Source organism: Solenopsis invicta, chromosome 2 (assembly GCF_016802725.1).
Source record: "Solenopsis invicta isolate M01_SB chromosome 2, UNIL_Sinv_3.0, whole genome shotgun sequence".
Lineage (NCBI taxonomy): Eukaryota > Metazoa > Arthropoda > Insecta > Hymenoptera > Formicidae > Solenopsis > Solenopsis invicta.
The window spans coordinates 24901791-24923442 of NC_052665.1; the positions used below are offsets into that span (position 1 = coordinate 24901791).

At 40.7% G+C, this 21652-nt stretch overlaps 1 protein-coding gene across 6 annotated transcripts in view; it reads right to left on the minus strand.

The window, feature by feature from the left end:
• The window catches only part of LOC105199499 (golgin subfamily A member 1), a 363242-nt gene that overhangs the window by 295212 nt on the left and 46378 nt on the right, over positions 1-21652 (minus strand). For all 6 annotated transcript variants that reach the window (XR_005574121.1, XR_005574120.1, XM_039445718.1 and 3 more), the window contains exon 2: positions 17982-18375. Coding sequence is in view for 4 of the 6 variants with exons in the window: in XM_039459791.1 (XP_039315725.1) it covers positions 17982-18375 (394 nt within the window). In the remaining 2 variants the exon portion in view is untranslated. The remainder of the gene's footprint in view (positions 1-17981; positions 18376-21652) is intronic.

Here is a 21652-nt window from a genome sequence, read left to right on the forward strand (position 1 = left end):
ATTAGCTTTCGGAGTAAGAGACGGTGTGACACTGAGTCAAAGGCCTTCGAAAAATCAAATAAGACAAGTAAAGTTACCATGCGCTTGTCAACGGCCAATCTGACGTTATCCAACAGCCTAAAGAGAGCTGTTTGTGTACTACTCCCCTTACAAAAGTCAGTCTGGAGAGGATCGAGGAAGTCATGGAGCTGCAGATGAAATGAGAGCTGCTCAAATGCGACGCGTTCAAGAATCTTAGATGTGAAAGAAAGAGAGGACATAGGACGGAAAAAGGAAAGGTCAGATGGATGTTTGGATTTAGGAAGTGGGATTATGTGGGAAAGTTTTCAGATGGAGAGAAATGTAGAGGTGGAGAAAGAGAAATTAAATAGATCAAGGATTATAGGAAAGGTGACAGGGAGACTGTGGAGGATCAAATGACGGTTGAGCCCATCAGGCCCAGTAGAATTGAAGGAACTGTTGGGCAAGGCACGCAACAAGGCATGTGGGGGTCGATTGTGTATCTTTGTCGACTTTTCTCACTTCTCGTATTTTCATCTCACATGAAAAAATACGCGCGATTGGCTATGAGCATAGTGAAAATGCGATATCCTTATGCTCACGTGAGTGAAAATCACAAATGCGAGTGCGAGCAATGGTAGAATACTTCACATAAATTTTAAAAAACGGTGCGTCGCCTCTGAGTTAAATAATCTCCAATAATCTCAAAGCCCCTCCTGTTGACGATTGACGACGCGTGCCCCGAGTAAGATACCAATTTAAAAAAAACGGGGCGTAAATATTGCATAATTTATTTACAATATATACTTATATTACTTACATCTTATTATTTATTTATTGTTAATTATTATTTAAATACTTATATAATTATTAATTTATTTATATACTTTATACAATTTTACAATGTATTATCTAGAATATATTATCTAGAATCTCGAATGGATGAGTATCTCTCAGTCTCCTTTTTAATAAATTTAAATTTCTTTTTCTAATTCGCATTTTCGGAAGCAAGGTGTAGGAGCGGATGACAGGCAGAAAGACTCTTAACCTCTATGTGATAGCGAGACCCAGAATTCCCATAAAAATACCATAAAAGCGAGAGATATACTAACTATGGGAAAACGGAGTCAAGCAAGAGATAGCCTTTGACTGATTTTGTCTGAAAGAAAAAGCCCCAAAGGGCAGAAAACAGCGGAAATAAGGCTCAAAAGCGGAGCAAAATAGCTAGCGACTAAGCGGTACTCACGTGCAAGAGACAAAGAAAGGGGGGGGGGAGAGAGAGAGAGAGAATGAATGAATGAATGTGCGTTTTATTAGCCCTAGGGCAAACCCTCTAAGGACAAACAAGTGTACAGCAGAAAAAAAAACTCTTATTAAAAACAAAATAGACTAGTAACAAGATAGAAACTAAATTGAACAGAGACAACAAAAAATAAAAGTAAAATAAGAAACAGACAAATCGCAAACGTGAGTAGAAAATAAAATAAAATAAATATAACAATAACGCAAGTAAGCAATTAGTGACGCAATATCAGAGCAAAAATAAAAATAAAGGTAACGCAAAAAAAAAGAAAAAAAACTGAGATAATGCAAATAATAAAATGTGAGTATAACGCATAACGTGAGTAAATAGAATTAACGCAAGATAAAAAATGTAAGAGAAAATAAAAAGAACTAAAAATGAGAATGAATAAGTATCGCGTAAAAAAAAAAAAGATACAGATAGCGCTAAATACAAAATAATAAAAGAAAAAAAATATACGCGCTCCGCTAGGCCAGAGACGGAAAAACACCCCGCTGCCGCAGGAAGAGGAGGAGACCGCGTCTGAAAGTGTGGATGGTCTTGGCGTTACGAATAGAGACGGGGAATGAGTTCCAGAATGTGGGCGCAGCCACAGAGAAGGACCGTTGATAAGTGGAGATGCAACATGAAGGAATGACCAGGTCCAATGGAGAAGCTCTAGAGGTAGCTAGCTTTTCCAAGCTTTTCCCCTGCTCTGGGTCTAGAGCAGGGGAAAAGCTTGGAGGTCAAGTAAGACGGGGTGTCACTACGGATGATAGAATAGATAAAGAAGCCGAATAGGTAAGATCGTCTATCGTCCGTCTGCAGCCAACTAAGCTGGGAATAATAGAGGGAGACATGATCGTCCCAGCGAAAGTCAAAGATAAATCGTACGCAAGCATTCAGCAATCGCCTGAGTTTAAAACAAACCTGCCCAGTGAGGTCAGTCAGGAGCGCAGTAGTCGAAAAAGGAGATCAGAGAGGACACAAAACAAACGCGCAGGGGGCGTGAGAGACAGTGCCTATAATATTTAAGAGGACGCCGTTCACGCGCTGGGATACGGACTTAACATGTTCGTTCCAGCTGAGCGAGGGTGAAGGTCAGGCCAAGATTGACCACCTGGTCAGTGACTTTAATAGGAGTATCATTAAGTTCAAGAACTATCTCGTTATTCGCACGAATGTTGTTAACATAGCAAGCGCTGCCCAAAAGAATGGCCACGGTTTTCTTGGCATTTAGTATAAGACAGTTAACGCGCGCCCACCGCTCAATCACAGAGATGTCCTCCCTGATCCTATCGAGCGCGTGCTCGAGGTCTGCAAGAGGGAAATAGATTTGCAAATCATCGGCGTAAAGAATATGTCGTGGATAGCGGATAACGGATCTCAAGTCATTGATGTAGAAAGCAAAGAGTAGGAGACCAAGAACAGAGCCCTGTGGAACGTTGATCTGGATAGAGGACTAAAAGGAGAAACTGTCGTTTCCACGAACGCGCTGACTTCTGCCGGTGAGATAAGGTTCAAACCAACGGTAGAGAGATACAGAAATGCGAGAGTTTACGCAGGAGTAGATCATGACTAACGGAGTCGAAGGCCTTAGAAAAGTCAAACAAGATAAGATTTACTCTTCTAAGGTCGACCGCCTGCCTAACATCATCCGCCAGTTTAACCAAGGCAGTTTGAGTGCTACAGCCGCGACGGAAGCCGGACTGAAGGGGATCAAGGAGATGGAGAGAGAAATGACGGAAGGACAGCTGGTCAAAGACAATGCACCCCAAGACCTTGGAAAGAAAACGTAGAAAGGAAATAGGCCGATAGTTGGAGAGGAAGAAAGGAGCTGTACCTTTGAGAAGAGGAATGACGTGAGAGCGCTTCCACGAAGAGGGGAACGTGGAGGAATTAAGTGAAAAATTTAGGAGTTCAAGGACAGGATGGAAAGTGATGGGGAGAGAGTCGAGGATGAAATACCGACTAAAGTTATCAGGTCTGGCGGCATTGGAGGAGCACCGGGTGAGCGCCCTCAGGAGGATGTCAAGAGTGATGTGTAGGAAGTAAAAGGAAAATAGATCAGATAAAGCGGCAGATAAAGAGGGAAGAGGACCAGGGAAAGAAGGAGGGACCGACGCAGAAGGAGGGGGAAGGCAGAGAGTAAATGAAGGGAGAGGATAAAGGCAGAAAGAAGAGAAGAAAGAATTAAGCTGATCAAGGGAGAGGTCGGGAGGCAAGGCGGAAAACCGCGGTCTGTCCAGACCGAGCGATCGGAGCTCAGACCATAACCGTGTAGGAAAAGCTGCGGCGTCCAAGCACCGGCCGAGATAAGCATTTCTGGCGGCGTCCAAGAGAGCGCTCACTCTATTATGCAAGGAGCGGAAATTAGTGAGATTGACGGGAGAGGGATGCCGGCGGTATACTCTCCTGGCAGAGTCCCTAGCACGCATCAGAAGTCAAATGCTCTGATCAATCCAGAGGGACGGAGGTCTTCTAGTGCGGATGGAGTAAAGCGAAGCAAGAGTGTTGAGAGCAGTGTTAAGAAAACTGCTAAAAGTGGCAGTCATATCGTCCAGCTCATTGGACCGATAGAAAGAGGCGCCCAGGAAGCCAAGTCTCAGAATTCAATTATAAGAGATCGCAAACCGAAATAACACAAGGCGGGAGTCTATTAGAGTTGCAATCTAGGGTGACTCCGATCAGGTCGTGATAGGACAGAAAGGAGAGGGCACATTGAAAATGCAACAACACAAAAGACCGATTGCTAACAAAGCAATGGTCTATTCGTGTGTGTGACGTAGCAGTATGATGAGTAACGGCGTATGGAATAATGAAGAGGTGATTGCTTTCGCAGAAGTCAGCATCAAAAAAACGTCGGTTTAAATCTACGTTGAAGTCGCCAATCACAACCGCGGCTGGGAAGGATGAAAGAAATCTTTCAAAATCCTGCCGAAAGTTGATGATATAGCCCAGCTTTGGCGGCCGATAAACGATCGCTAACAAGAATGGCCGCTGTCCCGCAGCAGATGCGCACCAGCAAGTATTCGGGCTAGCCGCAGTAATGCGCAGGTGAGGATGCTAGCACACCCGCCAAAAGTCCGTCGCGCACGCAAACGCTAATCCCCCCTCCTCTTCTCCCTACCCTGTCAATGCGCAGGAGCAAGAAACCAGGGAGGCGAACTAGATTGTCCAAAACAGGAGGCTTAAGTCACGTCTCTGACATAGCAATAATGTCGTACTGATTACGCAAAAAGTGATCCAGGAAGTCGCTGAAGTGAGGGAGAAAGGACTAGCAGTTAACATGACAAAGCCGGAGAAAATCAACCGCAGCAGCAAATGTGCGTCAAGCCCTACGCGCAGATAAAGGTTGGGTGACAGTTCCACGGGCGGTCCCGGACGCGCTGCCAGAGGCCGCCGGGGGCGCAAGAGGCCTGACAGCAGGCGCCCGCCGCAAACGGGGCCCAGACACCACAGACGAAGAAGTCGCCGCAGCCACAGCGCCCGATGCAGCGCACGAGGCGGCGACGGAAGCGGGGGGCCAGCTGTCAGACCGTTGAGATGCTTGCGGTCACGAACCCTAATAGGCAAAGTATCGGCGTGACGCCTGACAAAAACCAGGCCGTTGCGGACCCAGGCGCAATGTAGTTTGCCATCACGCACCGCACGCCTTGCCTCGCTGAAATTATTCCTCGCAGTTGACGTCAACCTCTCGTTGACCTCGATTCTTATCCGGAGAGCTCAGCCGACACCTCCGCACCCTCGAGGACACCCTTGGACCTCTTCCCGTCAATCCACCAATTGCGCATCTCATTAGAAGAAAACCTGACAATGATAGGTCGCAGACAATCCCCCTTGGACGGAATGCGCGAGCAGGATAACGTACCGGGAGAGGCAGCGACTCCAAGCGTAGAGGCAACGCCCGCAACAACAGCGCAGGTATCCTCAGCGTGAAGCTCCTTCACGCCGAAAAGAATAAGTTCACTGTTGAGCTTGGCACGCTCAAGCACGTCCAGCCGCTCCCCGATATCGCTCGATAAGGCGCTCGCACCGCCAGAAGGCAGCGCCTCAAGGCGCGGACGCGGGCATCACGGTCAGCCTGTCTCTCGTCAACCAGACGCACGGACGCCGCTAGTTCTTCCGTCCTGGCCTCAATGGTAGTCAAGGATTGATGGACGCCACGCTCCAGGGAGGTCAACTGCGCCCTCATGGCGGGAAACTCCCCCAGACGATCCCGCATCGCAGGCATGTTTCGCAACTGGCACTCAATGCCCTCAATCTTGTCCAGCATCACGACAAGTAGGTCCTTCACGGAGTCCGGCTGAGCGGACGCAGCCGCCGCCGCGCCATCGCCAATCGCCACGGGACCACGAGAGTCCGACAGGCGTCCGGAGAGACCCTGCCCGCAACATGTCGGGCAAGGGAACACCGAGAGGTCGGAAGACCCCGACTCAGAATCAAGCAGACCATGCGCACAGTCCTCGTGGAAGATGTGCTTTGAGTTGCGGTCGCAGCACAGGGCATCAGAAGCGGAGATGAAACGCTTACAGCTAGTACAAGCGAGCGGCATGGCGAAGAGAAACTGATTGGCGGACAACTTACGTTTGGACCAATAACGACGCACGCAGGCAAGCGTGTCGCGTATGAACAAACCTCAGAGCGGCGCGCGCAAACAAACAGGACAAAGTGTGGCGCGCAAGAATAGACTCGAGCGGCTGACGGTGGAAACTAGCACAAGTGAGCCGGTCCGAAGTGTGAGGTTAAGCGGCGGTGATAGATATAAAAAACGTGAAAGAAAAGCCGTGGCAGCTCAGGAAGCGCTCACCTTAAGAGTAGGCGTCAAGCAAAAAGCCCCTGACCGATGGATCTGCAGCAAGTGGCCCCACAGGGAAGAAAACGGCAGCAAAGTCTCGAAAATACGGGAGCAAAAGAGACGCGTTTAAACTGTACTCACCAGAGAGAGAGAGAGAGAGAGAGAGAGAGAAAGAGAGAGAGAGAGATGGGGGGGGAGAGAGAAAATCATCATTTATTACGCGCTCTGGGATTAAATCCCCTCAAGCGCATCATCAATTACATCTTTAAGATAGACATGAGAAATCAAAAATCGCAGAAATATAGATACTAATATACAGTTACAATATAATCTAAAATTAAGATAATTAAGATAATATTTAAAAATATTAAAAATTAGTAATTAATATAAGTGAAAATTGATATAAATATGGATTCAAAAATAATTAGTCAGTCGCTGTATCGAGATCGATGTTTCGATTGTTCGAAGGCGAAGCGGATTCGGCCTTTTAACGGTTCGTTCCGAACAGGAAATCGTAAAGTCCAAATTTAAAGATGTCTAGTGATTTAGCACATCTAATGTCAGATGGAAGGCTGTTCCATAACTCTATGGAAGCGCACCTAAAAGACCTCCTATATAACTCGGTTCTACGGCACGGTTAACATGTCACTCGCGGCCCTTGTGTTGCGGACTATCACGTCGCTTCTGTGAGTATAACCCTTGTAAATTGCAATGGGTTTTTTTGTACGCATTATACAAAAGGTGAGGCTTCCTATTAAGTAACTTCTCCTGGAAAGAGTCTTTAACCATACTAGTTTATCAAAATAAGGGGTGATATGTTCGTCTCTCTTTGCCTGGTAGATGAACCTAACACAGGCATTCAAGGCTCTCTGCAACCTGAGGTTCTGCTCTTGAGAAATGTCCGTAAGGGCGACTGAACAGTAGTCCAGAATTGGAAAAATTAACGTTCTTACCAACCTTTCCCTGAGGGAGATAGGCAGGAAATTTTTGTATAACTTTAACTGATATAGCGAAGCGTATATTCTAGACGTTGTCCTCGTCGCCTGCTTCTCCCACGATAAATTGTCAGAAATAGTTAGTCCAAGGTAATTGACTGAGTCCACGAATGGTATGTCGGAGTTGTTAACCCTTACGCAGGGAATCGTTCAGGGCAAGGTTATTCACGTACCTGGATGTACCCACTACTTGCTGTGGTTTTGGAGGGGTTTAGTATAAGACATTTATTAGTGGCTCAGTCTGTGATGCTCCTGATATCTTCGTTGATTAAAGATATGCTGTCATGCAAATATCGAGGCTCTACGTGAAAGTATATAAGCAGATCATCCGCGTAAAAGCTATAATTGCAGACTTTAAAATGTCCCTGAAATCCAGGAGATAAAGAACGAACAGCAGAGGCCCCAGAACAGAGCCTTGTGGTACTCCTGAGGTGATGCTTCTGACCTCTGACAACCCACGCGTGATTGGATCTCTAACTGCTTGTTTCCTAAGAAAAAGATAGGCACAAACCCAGCGTATTGAGGAATACGAAAAACCTATATTCCTGAACTTCTCTATTATGTGCGATGGCAGACGTAGTCGAATGCCTTTGTGAAATCGAAAAAGACGCACACTGTGACTCTTCTAGAGTCCGCCGCCTGGCGGACATCGTCTAGAAATTTGATCAAGGCCGTTTGAGTGAAAGCGCCCTTCAGATAAGCAAACTGATTTGGATCCAAGACGTCCTGTTTCTCTAGGTAGACTTTTATCTGATCTGCCACAATTCGTTCTAGGACCTTGAAGATAAAACACAGAATTGAGATCGACCGGTAGTCCTTCATTTGAGAAGGGAACTTAACCTTAAATATTGGACAGATAGCCACTGATCGGGATACACTCCAGCCTCGATGTAGTAGTTGAAAATATGAGTCACAGCGGGTAGAATACACGACAAGGCTATGCACAGCAGCCTCGGTGCCATACCGTCCTGCAGCTTCAGACTCTCGTGATGTTAAAGCCTTTAAAACGTGGTAAGGCTCGATGTAGCTCCAATAGAATTTTGAATCATCGTACGACTCTTCTCCCAGGTCGAAATCATTACCTCTATGCTCCGTCGTTATTACGTGGTTAGTAAAAAATGTGTTTAAATCTTCCGTAGAAAAGAGTAGTCTCCTCTCAATCGCCTTAGATTTTATCAACCCGAGATGTTTTAGCCTCTTCCACACAACATCGGACCCCTCGAGCTCGCAAAAAGTCGCCTGATAGTAATTTAGCTTAGCGGTGCGTACCATGTGTTGTACCTGATTTCTTAGCTTCTTGAAAGAGCTGTAATCCGCCTTTAGACGGCTCCTCCTCCATCTTCTCCTACTCCTGTTCCTCTCCGCCATGAATCTTCTGATATCATTAGTAATCCACGGCAAAGGCAGGTTCCTTGGAACAATTTCTTTCAGCGGAGCATACTTGTTGAAGTCCAGTAACGTAGCTGTTGAACATCCTAACCTTTATGTCAACATCACACTCACGATACAGAGCCTCCCAGTCGTACATGCTAAGCTCGTCCAAGAAGGTATCTCTATCAAAGGAACGAAAGTCTCGCGCTGAGATGCACCTTTTGCAATAGCAATTAACTTTAATCCTGTACATTATTTCAATCAGCTGATGTGCGGAGAGAAACGTGACATCGCGTTGACCTCTCGTCACAAGTTTTTCACCATCGTCGATGATACATAGATCCAGCCACGTAAAAGAAGAACAAGTGTGGTGTGTTGGCTCGAAAGGTACCAGAAATAGATTAGATGTCCACAAAAGACTTAATCTGCTCAGAGTCGAACGTCTGAGAGCATAAGTCGGCATTAAAATCACCGAAGATGATGGAGTGTTTATATAATGCAGAAACATCTGTGAAGACGTTCAGAAAATCCGCCAGATACCCACAGTGTGGAGGCCTGTACACCACGCCGAGAAGAATCTTCGACCTTCTGTCCGGAATCACCTCCGCGAGAATGTACTCCGGCTTGTGACTATAGACATTATTTGTAATGTTGTAACAATCGGACCCGCAAGTGCTCGCGCACGAAGAGAGCCACACCTCCCCCCTGCTTCCCGAACCGATCACATCTGAGCGGATAATAGCCCTGCAGAGATATCATTTGATCCGAAATAGCTGGTTTGAGCCAAGTTTCTGTAAGGCAGATAATATGATACTTAGAGTTAATAAAGTAGACTCGGAATTCGTCTATATACGCAAGCAGCGATTGGCAGTTAACATGACATAATTGAATATAATCTTTACTGTCCATAATCTATGTTCTTTATACGATCGGCGACCCTCCTTCGCAGGATGGGGCAGTATCTGCTCTCCAATGCTGAGTGGGATCGCTCCTGGTGAGGCAGCCATCGCATGCAGTTGTCGCAGACCGAATCCCTCCCCCTCGTGACACAATCCCTGGTTTCGTGTCCATCAGCACAGTGAGCGCAGCGAAGTGAAAACTTACAGGTCTTGGCGAGGTGACCAAATGCCAAGCATCTATAGCACTATAGAACCTTTACGTAGTCAGTAATTTTGCAGACAAAATAATTTACAAAAATTAATTCCTCCTTCAGTAATTGGGCGCGGATAGCGGGTGATACCTCTATGACACAGCTGGTGAATTTTCGATTCTCTCTTGGAGGAAAAATATAAATAACCCTGATGTCCGGGGAAGCAATATTCTTCAGATTCAGAGAGATAATTTTCTTCTTGAGATCCTCACTCTTCATGCTGCAGGAAACTCCATGCACTATGAGTTTAGGATTGATTTTGGTTTCCTGCTCTAGCCTAAGACCGACTTTTTCTAAAACCTGCGATTGCCTCAATTTAGCCAGGTCCACGGAATGGGCTTCAATACGAATGCCGTTTTTCCTGACTGACAATATCCGACATATTTTTAGGTCATACTCGGAGGGCTTTAACAATTTTTCCAAGACACTCCTGGTTTCGCGAGAAGTCGCAAGGCCGGACTCGTCCGTGGGAGTGACTATGAGATTAGTGGTCTTTGGAATGTCTAGAACAGGACCCCGGGCCACGCGGATCGTCAGTTGCGCCGAGCAAGCGGACGCATAAGTTTTCGCGCCTGTATTAGCAGACGTACTCGGCGCACAGGTCGCCCCGACCGCCCGGTCGGCATGCTCCATTCGCGTCCGCAAGGAGTCAAACGCATTAATGACTGCTTTATCAATATGAGTTTTAAATTCCTCAGATATGGAGGAGCAGACACATGTTTTTCCAAAACACTTAAATATGCAGATGACAGCTCGAGAAATGCATCCCTGCAGACACGAAAGGCGGACTCGATCTGCCTCCGCCTCTCCAGTGACTCCTTGCTGCTTAACAAAATTCTCGCTACTTCGTCGCTATGTCTGTTCACAGTCTGACGTAGAGCGGGAATCTGAGACGCACTCACGCTCGTCAAACTCGGTGCGAGAGACACATTCGTCAATGAGATCCGCTTTCAAAGTCCCTTGTTCTTGTTTTCATCGTTCGCCGCTTCAATACCATCCTCGTCGGCCGCGGCGAGACCACGCTCCGACATCGTGCACCAGTAGAGATCACCGAATAATCACAGTAAGAATCCGAAAATCCAGATAAAGTCGCACAAAATTTCGCAAGTAAGAATAGAGAGCAAGAAAACAGCCCTGAATAAAAACCCGGAACTGCAACAAAGATGCCCCGCGGGGCAGAAAACTGCAGAAAAAGTATCCAAATACAGAGCAATATGACACACGACTATAAGTAAGTACTCACCAGGCGCCAGAGAGAGAGAGAGAGAGAGAGAGAGAGAGAGAGAGAGAGAGAAATATATAATAAGGGCGCAGTTCCATGGAGCGGAATAGCGTAACGCGGAAGGAGAGCGAAACCAATCACGAGCGTTCCTCAGTTTTTGAAACAGTTTCCAAAAACTGTTGAACGATCGTGATTAATTCCGCTCTCGTTCCGCGTTACGCTATTCCGCTCCATGGGACTGCACCCTAACGCTTTTGAGTGCAGTAAGTTTTAAAATTCAACCCGGGTTGGGTTAACAATGCCGTATATCAAAATCATCCAATCAAAACTTAAAATAAAGCATGTGATGTTATTAAAACGAGCGAGATAACGCCGCGCTGATTGGGTTCTTCAATGTGATGAAGTTGTGGGACAATTTTCTCTTACCGGTCGCTTGTGTGCATGCGTTGAGAACAACCACAGCCTACGATTGGCTTATATGTGATTGATGCATGCGCACGGAAAACTGATAAAACAAATCGTTCCATAACCTTTTCACCTTGTTTTAGTCATTGACAGAGCCAGAGATTTGCTGGTCGGCGTGTACCATTAAAGGTAATTTTAATAGAGTGAAAAAGCGCGGTTAGGTTAGGTTAGGATTGCTAATGCAATCCACCATAAATTCGTGTAATAACATAGATTTTGCCTTTCTATATAAACTGTACTATCGAATACTAGACAACAAACACTATTAATCGAAGGATGGCGGTATCGTTTTCGGTGTAACAATGGGAACGGGTGCCAATAACCACTAAAAAGAAGATCAACATGGCCACATTAGGCTATTAACATAAGCCTTCTAATCTCGTGTTTTAAAACATTTTGATCTAATATTATATTTGTAATTTAATTCAAATAATTAATACATAATTAAAAATATGTAGAATAATAGGAAATAAAAATGTGTACAATACTAAAAAATATAATTTTTTTATTGTATTTAGTAGTTTAATTATAATTAATAAATTTTCATAATTGCCAAGTTAGATCGAGGATAATTAAAAAAATATTGACTGTGTTTAGCAGAGAAAGTAGATTCTTTATGATTGATTCGTACATTTTGTTGACAAAATAATTCCGAATTTTGTTATCTATAATAATTTTTTTTAAAACCTTAGAAATAAAAACATTTTTCAATTAAAAGAGTACCAAAAAGTAGTAAGATCTTTACAAAAATCTTAAAAAAAAATGTACGCCAGGTATAAAAAAGTATCGTAAAGTATATTTCTAAAATTCTTAACAAAAACCCTTTCTTAAAAAAGTATCGTATATTAGTCTATCTTATGTTAAAAACATGTTTTTAAATTAAACTATTCCAAAAAATTAGATCATACAATTGGATAGATATTTCATTAGACATAAAAAAAACACAACAGTATTTTCCTCTAAACCGACGTAAACTCTAAACTTTTTTAAAACCTGTATATCAAGACTATTCATTAGATCAATTAGCAAAGTGTTTGATTACTAAAAAGTATATGCAGTTAAAGTTCAATCTGCTATTTTTCCAAATAATTTTAAGTTTCATAAAACAAACTTCAAGTGACTAAATGACAAACGGGACCATAGTAAAAAAAAATACTTGGCGTGCCCAAGTTGTATTATTTAAATATTGGTTTGCTCGGAAAGTAATTTCGTTTTTTCCCAATAAAAAACAACTTCACACTTAAGCCGCATAATTATTATATATTTTGACAGCTGATATAGCAAGGCTTGCTTGTGAAAAAGTTCAATTTATTCTACGCACTAGTTTTTGTTTGGTGCCTTATCAAATCTGTGCAGTGTTACAATTGCGTTCTCATTTAGGTAAAACATGTAATTATAATAATTGTACTATTTGCCATAATACGCTGCTGCACCTCGAAAGAAAAACAAACGTGGAAAATTCCGGCGCGACCGATTCAAAAACAATAAAAGACGAATGACTAGCTGAAGGATTAGACGGCAGTACCACATGTCTGGCAGCCATCTCGCCCGCCTTTGTGTTCCAACTGATGACGACCGCGAAGATATTTGTTCAGTTGTGACCTTAACCGAATAAGATGTCGGGCGTTATTAGACACATATGCCACAGCCAATTTTATTTCTGTAAATTTCGCGAAACAATTGAAGCTTCCCCCATATCTCCATGCGCAATATCGGTCGATGCAATTACTCTATGAGTACAGTAACAAAGGGTGTTGTGCGGATAATCATTCAAGCACGACATAATGAATTTACTAGAAAATTAACATGTTTAATCGTCCCAATGATTTCGGATTTAGTCCCATCGGAAATTTTCTCGCAAAAGGATGTAAAAATACCAAAAAATATTAAGCTGGCCAATCCAGACTTTCATGTTCCGCGTCCGGTAAATTTGTTGATTGGATCTGGTACCACATTATTATTATTTTCACTTGGTCAAGTCAATTTATCCCAAAAACCGCAATCTCTATTTATAAAATACTCAACTTGGTTGGGTCGTAACTGGCAGAGTCACGATCGGAAATAATCATACAAAGAATTATTCATGTACACTGATGGACTTAGAGACGCAAATTGCTAGATTTTGGACAATCAAAGAAGTAACAAACAATTCGGCAATTCGGCCGATGCTCTTTCACGGGGTCAGTTACCGAGCATCTTCTTGAATAATCAGCAATGGTTCTCGGGACTGTCGTGGCTAAGAGAGAATAAAAACGAATGGCCTCAAGCAATTACAAAATTGATTAAAATACCGAAAATGAAAAAAAGCAAATATTTAATCAGTAATTTTAACGACAAAGATGTTTTGCAAAGATATTCTTCATATACCAAAACGTTGCAAATTGTGGCATTATGTTTGTGTTTCCGATAAAAAAAAACGCGTATTGGAAACAATTATGCGCGCAAGAAATAGAAGAAGCGGAAATAAGTGATAAAAATCATTCAGGCCTTCCGTTTCTCATCCAAATTGAAGAAACTTACCAATAAACAAGCAATAAATCATCGCCTCATTAAACCCGTTTATCGATCAACCCGGTCTCATTCGCGTTGAAAACCGTCTCCAAAAATCAAACTTGGCCTTTACACAGAAATACCTCATTTTGATTCCAAATCATTACTTCCTAACAGATCTCATTATTAAAGAAACGCATGAAAAATATTTTCACTCGAGCATTTAAACGACATTATACACTCTCCAACAGAAATTCTGGCTGCTGGTGGTAGAAATCAAGTGCGCAAAATCGTAAATACGTTCGTTGCTTTCGTTTTAATGCCAGTACGATTAATTACAATTTCCGCCCATAAGATGGGCAATTTATCAAAATCTCGGGTAATATCGGAAACTATTCCGTTCGCCAATTCAGGGGTTGACTTTTGTGGTCCATTCTACATTTAAAAAGAGAGAGAGAGAGAGAGAGAGAGAGAGAGAGAAATCGAAATCGTATCAAGGTATACGTTTGCGTGTTTGTTTGCATGGCTATCAAGGCAGTTCACTTAAAAGTACTCAGCGACCTGACTACAAAAGGATTTCTAGCCGCGTTGCAACAATTTATATCTAGGCAAAGTATTCCACACGTTTTTTCTGATAATAGGACCAATTTCATCGGTGTGAACAATCATCTACGAGAGTTATACGTTCTTTTCAACTCTGACAAACATAAAGATCGGATCAATCAATTTTTAATCGACCACCGAATTACGTGGTCAATTTTTTACCTCTCATCGCTCCACATTTGGATGGCCTGTGGGAGTCGACAGTAAAATTATTTAAACATCACTTCAAACGCGTTGTAGGCAATCTTTTATTTACGTTCAAAGAATTGAACACCTTTACAATAGAAATAGAAGAAATCTTAAATTCAAAACCTATCTTTTATCTAATCCAAACAATCCTGTGATTCTATCACCCGCACATTGCATAAACGGTAAAACAATCATTAGCATGCCTGAACCGGATTATTCTTCTGTCCCAACCGCACGCTTGTCCACCTGGCAACATCCATCAAAGATACGTCAGGACTTCTGGATCCTAAGATAGAGTCTAGAATATCTTAATGAGCTACAAGCACAACGTAAATGGACAAAGATGAAATCAAAATCGACGTCGGGACAAACGTTCTTCTCAAGAAAAAAACTTGTCATGCACGCAATGGACCAGAGGCAGAATCATGGAAACACGTCCCGCCAAAGACAGAGTAATACGGACCGCCACCATTAAAACGAGCGCAGGAATTTTGAAGCGGACGACAAAATATTTGTGTCCGCTCCCCCTCAAACAATAATACTTAAATACTTGCGTAGTTAACCGAATTGTTAATATGAGATTGATTGATCGTTATACTCTCAATGGGGGGAATATGTTTCGTCGAAATTAAAATCAGAATTCTCTCGCCGAGCAAGCGCGACAGATCAAGTCTTGACTAGCTGTCATCGGCCAATCAAGATACGACCCTCGAAAGGTTACGATTGGCCCACGCAAGGGTCACATATACATGTGATTATTAACAGTGATGATCCAAGATCATCACTGTTAATAATAATAAAAGCAGAGTCTTCATTTGTAATACGTTAGCATAAGGAGAGACCGAGTCTTCTCCGTGTCTGTACGAGCAAATCCTGTAAACAATAAATATTTACGAAACAATTTGCTCATCAATTTTGGATAAAAAAACTAACACTGTATTGATGCTTCAACCGGTATTTGTCGGACTTAGGTCAACTGCGATCGCTTTATGTTTTATTTTCTAAAACTGAAAAAAACCATAAAAGAACAATTTGCAATTATAAAGGAAAGAAAGACCGCATCGGTGAACGAGTAAAGGCCTTAGATAAAGCTATACCTTTGTAATCTAAGTGCAATCCAGAAGAGCTTGTAGAATTGGAAAAACCACTGGCATAAGTGTATTATATTCGATGAGGATTATTTTGAAGACCATATTAATATTGATTAATAAATAAGGATTTTCTAAAATAAATAGAAATTTTAGGTAATTTTTTATCAAAACTCGTATTTTTCATTTTTTTCTGTTCTAATATAAAACAAAATATTTTATAAAATATTAAGAGTATAAATAAGTTTCCGCTGTTTTTTATCAAAAATTGGGCATTTATTGTGAAAGAACGATACCTAATGTTTTATTCGAAGTATTGTCCATCGCTAGCCACTACTTTTTCCCATCTTTCTGGCAGCATACGGATACCGCGTCGGAAGAATACTTCATCTTTTGAAGCTATCCACAAATCGACCCAATTTTTTGTATCTTCATATGATGTGAAGTGTTATTCAGACAGGCGATGCGCCATCGATCGAAACAGGTAGTAATCAGAAGGAGCAATGTCTGGTGAATACGGCGGGTGGGGTAAAACTTCCCAATTGAGTGTTTCCAGGTAGGTTTTGACCGGCGCCGCAACATGTGGACGAGCATTATCATGCAGAAGAATAACTTTGTCGTGTCTGGAGTAGTAGTGGGCACGTTTTTCCTTGAGTATTCGGCTCAATCTCATCAATTGTATTCAGTAGAGAGCCCCAGTAATGGTTTCATTCGGTTTGAGCAATTCATAATACACGACACCAAGCTGATCCCACCAAATACACAACATGAGCTTTTTTCCATAAATGTTCGGCTTGGCTGTCGATGTTGAAGCATGGCCAAGTGGTCCCCATGATTTCTTCTTCTTTGGGTTATCGTAGTGGATCCATTTTTCATCACCAGTGACTATACGATGCAAAAAACCCTTTCGTTTATGCCTGGCAAACAGCATTTCACATGTGAAAAATCGGCGTTCAACGTTTCTCGGCTTCAGTTCATATGGAATCCAGTTTCCTTGTTTTTGAATCATTCCAAATGATTTTAAGCGATGTGAAATTGCTGGTTGAGTCACTCCTAATGTAAGTGCAAGTGCTTCTTGCGTTTGGCACGAATCTTCATCTAATAATGTTTCCGATTCCGCGTCTTCGTACACTTTCGGCCTTCCGCTACGTTCTTTGTCTTCGACGTCAAATTCACCGTTCTTAAACTTGTAAAACCACTCACGGCAACTTCTCTCACTTAAGGCAGCCTCACCATATGCTTCTACAAGCAATCGATGTGCCACGGCTGCAGATTTCTCCAAATTAAAGAAGTAAATCAAAAGCTCCCGCAAATGACACTTATTCGGCTCAAAACTCGACATTTTCGCACAAAAAAAAGATATATGATGCTGATACAAAATCGCTAATATTTTAAGGTTATGTTGTTGCCAGATGTCCAATCTTACGATACAACGTTTTACAACAGACAATTTCAACCATAACATACTAGTGGCGCCATTTTTTGTAAAACGGCGGAAACTTATTTATACTCCTAATATTTTTTAATCTTTAATGTGCGGCATGATAAAATAAATTAATGTAAAAGAAATACAAATACATTTAAAGAAAAAAAATACAATTATACATCACGCTTCCCTATAAGATGTAAAAAAAATATTGGATTTAATTTAGTTTCAAATAATTTCTAGACTTGAAACACGACTTCAAGCGTATTATTTAAATATAACACTTTTAAAAAAATTAAAAACAAATACAATTTCAAGGCTTTTATGAATAATATTTCAAATAAAACAAGCTAAGGAGCCGTGCTAGATGTTGTTGCGCCAAAAATAAACAAATGCCAAATAAATGTAAACATTTCGACCTTTAATCATCGGTCTTTTTCAGTACAAGAACTTAGATTCTATAACAAGCATTTTAAATTACATTAAGATTACAAATCTCATCACAAATTAATTAGATTTAATTAACAACGCATTAAATTAGATGACAAATAAAAATCTCTTACCGAATATGAAAATGTGACATCCATAACACTTTTTATTAATACTATGTATACCAAATATTTGACATTATTTATTTTTGAATATAAAAAGTTTCAAAAATTAAACAAAATTGTTTTATTCTGATATATTTTTGTCTACTCTAATACTATATATTTAATATAAAGCAAAATTTTAGAAATTATTTATTTTTTAAATTCTCTAACATTATTTCATGGATAGCATAATAAAAGAAACTAATATAAGAGATATAAATTCTGCACCTTTACGTATGATGTGTAAACAATAAACAAAAACAATGAAAGCTAAACAAATGTTTTACAATTTAAGTTATCTGAAGGTACCTTCTGCATTTTTGAGTGCGTGTTCTAACGACTGTTTTGCCACTTCTATTTTTTTAATCTCTTCCTCTAACCTTTGTTTTTCCTTCTCTTGTTTTTCCACAACTTTTTTCCACTCTTTCTCTTTTTCAAAGAGTCTGACCTTCCATTCTTCCTCCCTTTTCTCCATCCTCTTCAATACCTCCGCCTCCTTCTTTGCTAAACGTTTTCTCCATTCATCTTCTCTATTTTCGAATTTTTTAATATCTTTTACAGTTAATTGCATTCCATCGTTGAGTTTGAGTTCAAAACTGTTTTCTCTCTTCGGTGAAACAGATGGTACAGGTAAGGTTATATTTTCTTCTTTCGATGCATCTAACGATACTTGTGAACCACTGATACTATTTATAGAGTCTGCCTGCAATAAAAACATATATAATGTTAATATAATAAAATAAAGAAAATAAATAATAAAAAATGTACGTTTAAATACATTATAATAAAAATATAAATGTTGTTTCAAAATTCCAGTATGCGGAATAAAAGGTGTGACATTTTATGCTAACAGAAATGTTTTTCTTTAACAAAATTGCGTCAGTATGAATGCATTTCAATATCCCATTTGTCTTTAAATGAGATATCTCCCGCATTTTTATTTGCGATGACGTATGGTGCTGGCCGCGTACGTAGCGCCCCCGTTCATTTCGATTTGTCGTCGCCCCTCCCATAGGAGACCCTATTAGCCAATTGCCAAGCCGTTTCGGTGATTAGCTTCTTGACTTATTAACGAGAGAAAAACCATGTACACGAGTCCAGGGTTGCCAGATGTGGCCAAATTGGCAATTTTCGACTTGGTAAAACTATTTTTATTTATATTTGGCAACTGGCTATTTTTTGGAGACAATCTTCTTTATTTTAGCGATTGTTTGGCTATTTATATAAAAATATATATTTTATAAGTACCAGTCTACAATAGGCCTCTGTTATAAACCTTTAGTATTAAACCTGGTCATAAGAAATTGACCAATCACAATCGATTATTCTTTTTATATTCATTTTTGATTGGTCAATTTCTTACAGCTTAAGGCTTACTACACTTATTGTAGACCCGGACTAAAAATTTGCCAATATTTGAACGTGATTGGTCCTGATTGGTTCCCGACGTCAAGCAAGCGGGCCAATCAAGATTTGTCAAAATCCTTCCATCTGAGATCCGATTTTTTAAGTGCGAATCTTTTCTTTAGTTAATGTAGTTTACGACCTGCATTTGTAAATGAAGAATCTGTTTAAAACTGTGCACATGTTTGGACGTGTTCGTCCGTTACAAAATTTTTATACGATTGTTGATACAATCATTAAATTTTGTGTTTTATATTTCGATATTATTTTTATTCTTCAAAATATGAAACAAAGTTTAATGATTGCATCAGCAATCGTATAAGAATTTTGTAACGGACAAACACGATCATACACGTGCACAGTCTTAAACGGATTCTATCGTCACTCATTTCTCTAACAGCCGTTGTGAAAGATTTGATGGTCATCGAATTCGTTTCCTGGTGAATAAAAAAAAAGAACGATCATATTAAAATTTAAAACTTAAAAACGAGTGACGTTATAGTGATATGTTTGCAAACATTTCAACATTAAATCAGGTAATTAAGTTCAATATAATATATATACTAAAGTTACATTCTAAATCCTCTCCGAGGAAAATTTTATTTGATATGATATAGTGTATGTTACGTATACTAAATGTTTCAAATAAAATTTTACTCAGAAAGAATGTTTTGAAATCTAATCTAAGTCTATACACATGCATATGTTCATTAATTAATATTCTGTCGATTTACAAATTATATTTTTCTTCAGCTTCTGATGTTTTCCAACTTGCGTAGTATACTGGATGCCATTAATTATCTTCACCGTCCTTCTGCAGCATCATGGCACCTAGACCATACTTGGATGCATCCGTGTGTAGTTCCGTCTCCGCATTTGCTCTATACAATTTCAATATAGGGTTTCTCGTTAGAGCAGCCTTTAATTGATCAAACGCCTGTTCCTGCTCTTCTCTAAAAATGAATCAAATTCCATCTTTCAAAAGCTATGATAATGGTCTAGCAATCATAGCGTATGAAAATTGCGGTATGAAAATAACCCGTTAGACTCAAAAAGCTCTGCACCATTTTCGTTGACGTGGGCTTCGAAAATCTCGTTATTGCCATTATCTTCTGTTCAAAAGGTTTGATTGTTTCTGCTTCCACAATGTGGCCTAAATACTCCATACGACGTACCAACAGGTTGCATTTTTTCCAATTAATTCTTAGACCAAACTCACTAGCAGTCTTCAGAACCTGCTTTAATTTATGAAGACATTCACCTTCCTCTTTGGCTTGGACAATAAGATCATCAAAATAAATTAGTACAACATCTTGTATAGTTAACTCTCGGAATACTGCCCTTATGTGTCACTGGAAAATCGCCGGAACACAGCCCGAATGGCACCATCAAAAATTCGTACTGTCCGTCCGGCGTCACGAAAGAAGTGTACCGAATGCTATTTTTGTTTAGCGGTAGATGGCAAAATCCATCTTCAAGTAGATCCAATGTACAATAGAATATTGCCTAAAATAATTTATCTATTTGGTCCTCTATTAAGGGAAGCGGATATCGGTCTCTGACAATCTTTCGATTTAGCTGACGCTAATCGACGCAAAGTCTCGACTCTCCATTTTTCTTTTTCATCATTGATCAATTAGTTTGCGCACCGTATTTCGTTGTTCTGCTGACAACCTCCGTGGATTTTGATGTACGGGTATGTTGTTCTTTAGCACTAACCGCATCTTCACACCGGTATCCTTCGTCTTCTTAGATAAATAATCTCTTACCACACACTCTGCCTGATGTTTTATATCTAAATCTAAACATGTTCTAGAGATACTTCCTTCTTCATCTTCTCATTTTCATTGTTATCGACATCAATATATAAAACTTGAGCCCAATTGTCGTCTTCACTTTTTTTATCAGTTTTAATTTCAATTTCTTCTAATTTGCTCAATTTTGCCTGACGTTTTTGGATACGAATTTCAGCAAATCTGACAGTTCACCTCCTAAAATGAGATCATGACCCGTGAAATAATCAGGAACTATATCAATGTTCAGTGTAAATGTTAAACCGTCAATTTCTACATTTGTTGTGAATTGTCCCAGCGTGGAACGATTTGTTACTCCAACATCATTAAACTTCGTTGTTTCTGGTCGCACCGGAGGTGCACCAAGACGTACAAAACAGCTAGAACGTACTAAAATGTAGATCACTGCCTGGATCTATAATCGCTGCAATGTCTTTCCCTAAAATCAGTACTTCCTTATGTCTTCATGTCGCTGCTAGATTCGATAGCATCGACTCTCGCTGGAGTTTTTCCTTTGTTGAATCAAATCCTTTTGGGCACTTCGCTGCAATGTGTCCAAATTCATTGCAAGAATAACATTTCGCCCCTTTAACTTTATTCGGACAATCCTTCCCTAGGTGCTTCGTATCTCCGCAGTTAAAACATCTCTTAGTGATAATGGTAACTGCCGTTGACATCTGGTTTATGCCCATCATCTTCTTTTTTCCATTGTTAAGTATTACTTGCTGCTTTGCCTTCGCTCGGTTTGTACGTTGTACTTCGTACTGAACAAATCGTCTTAAC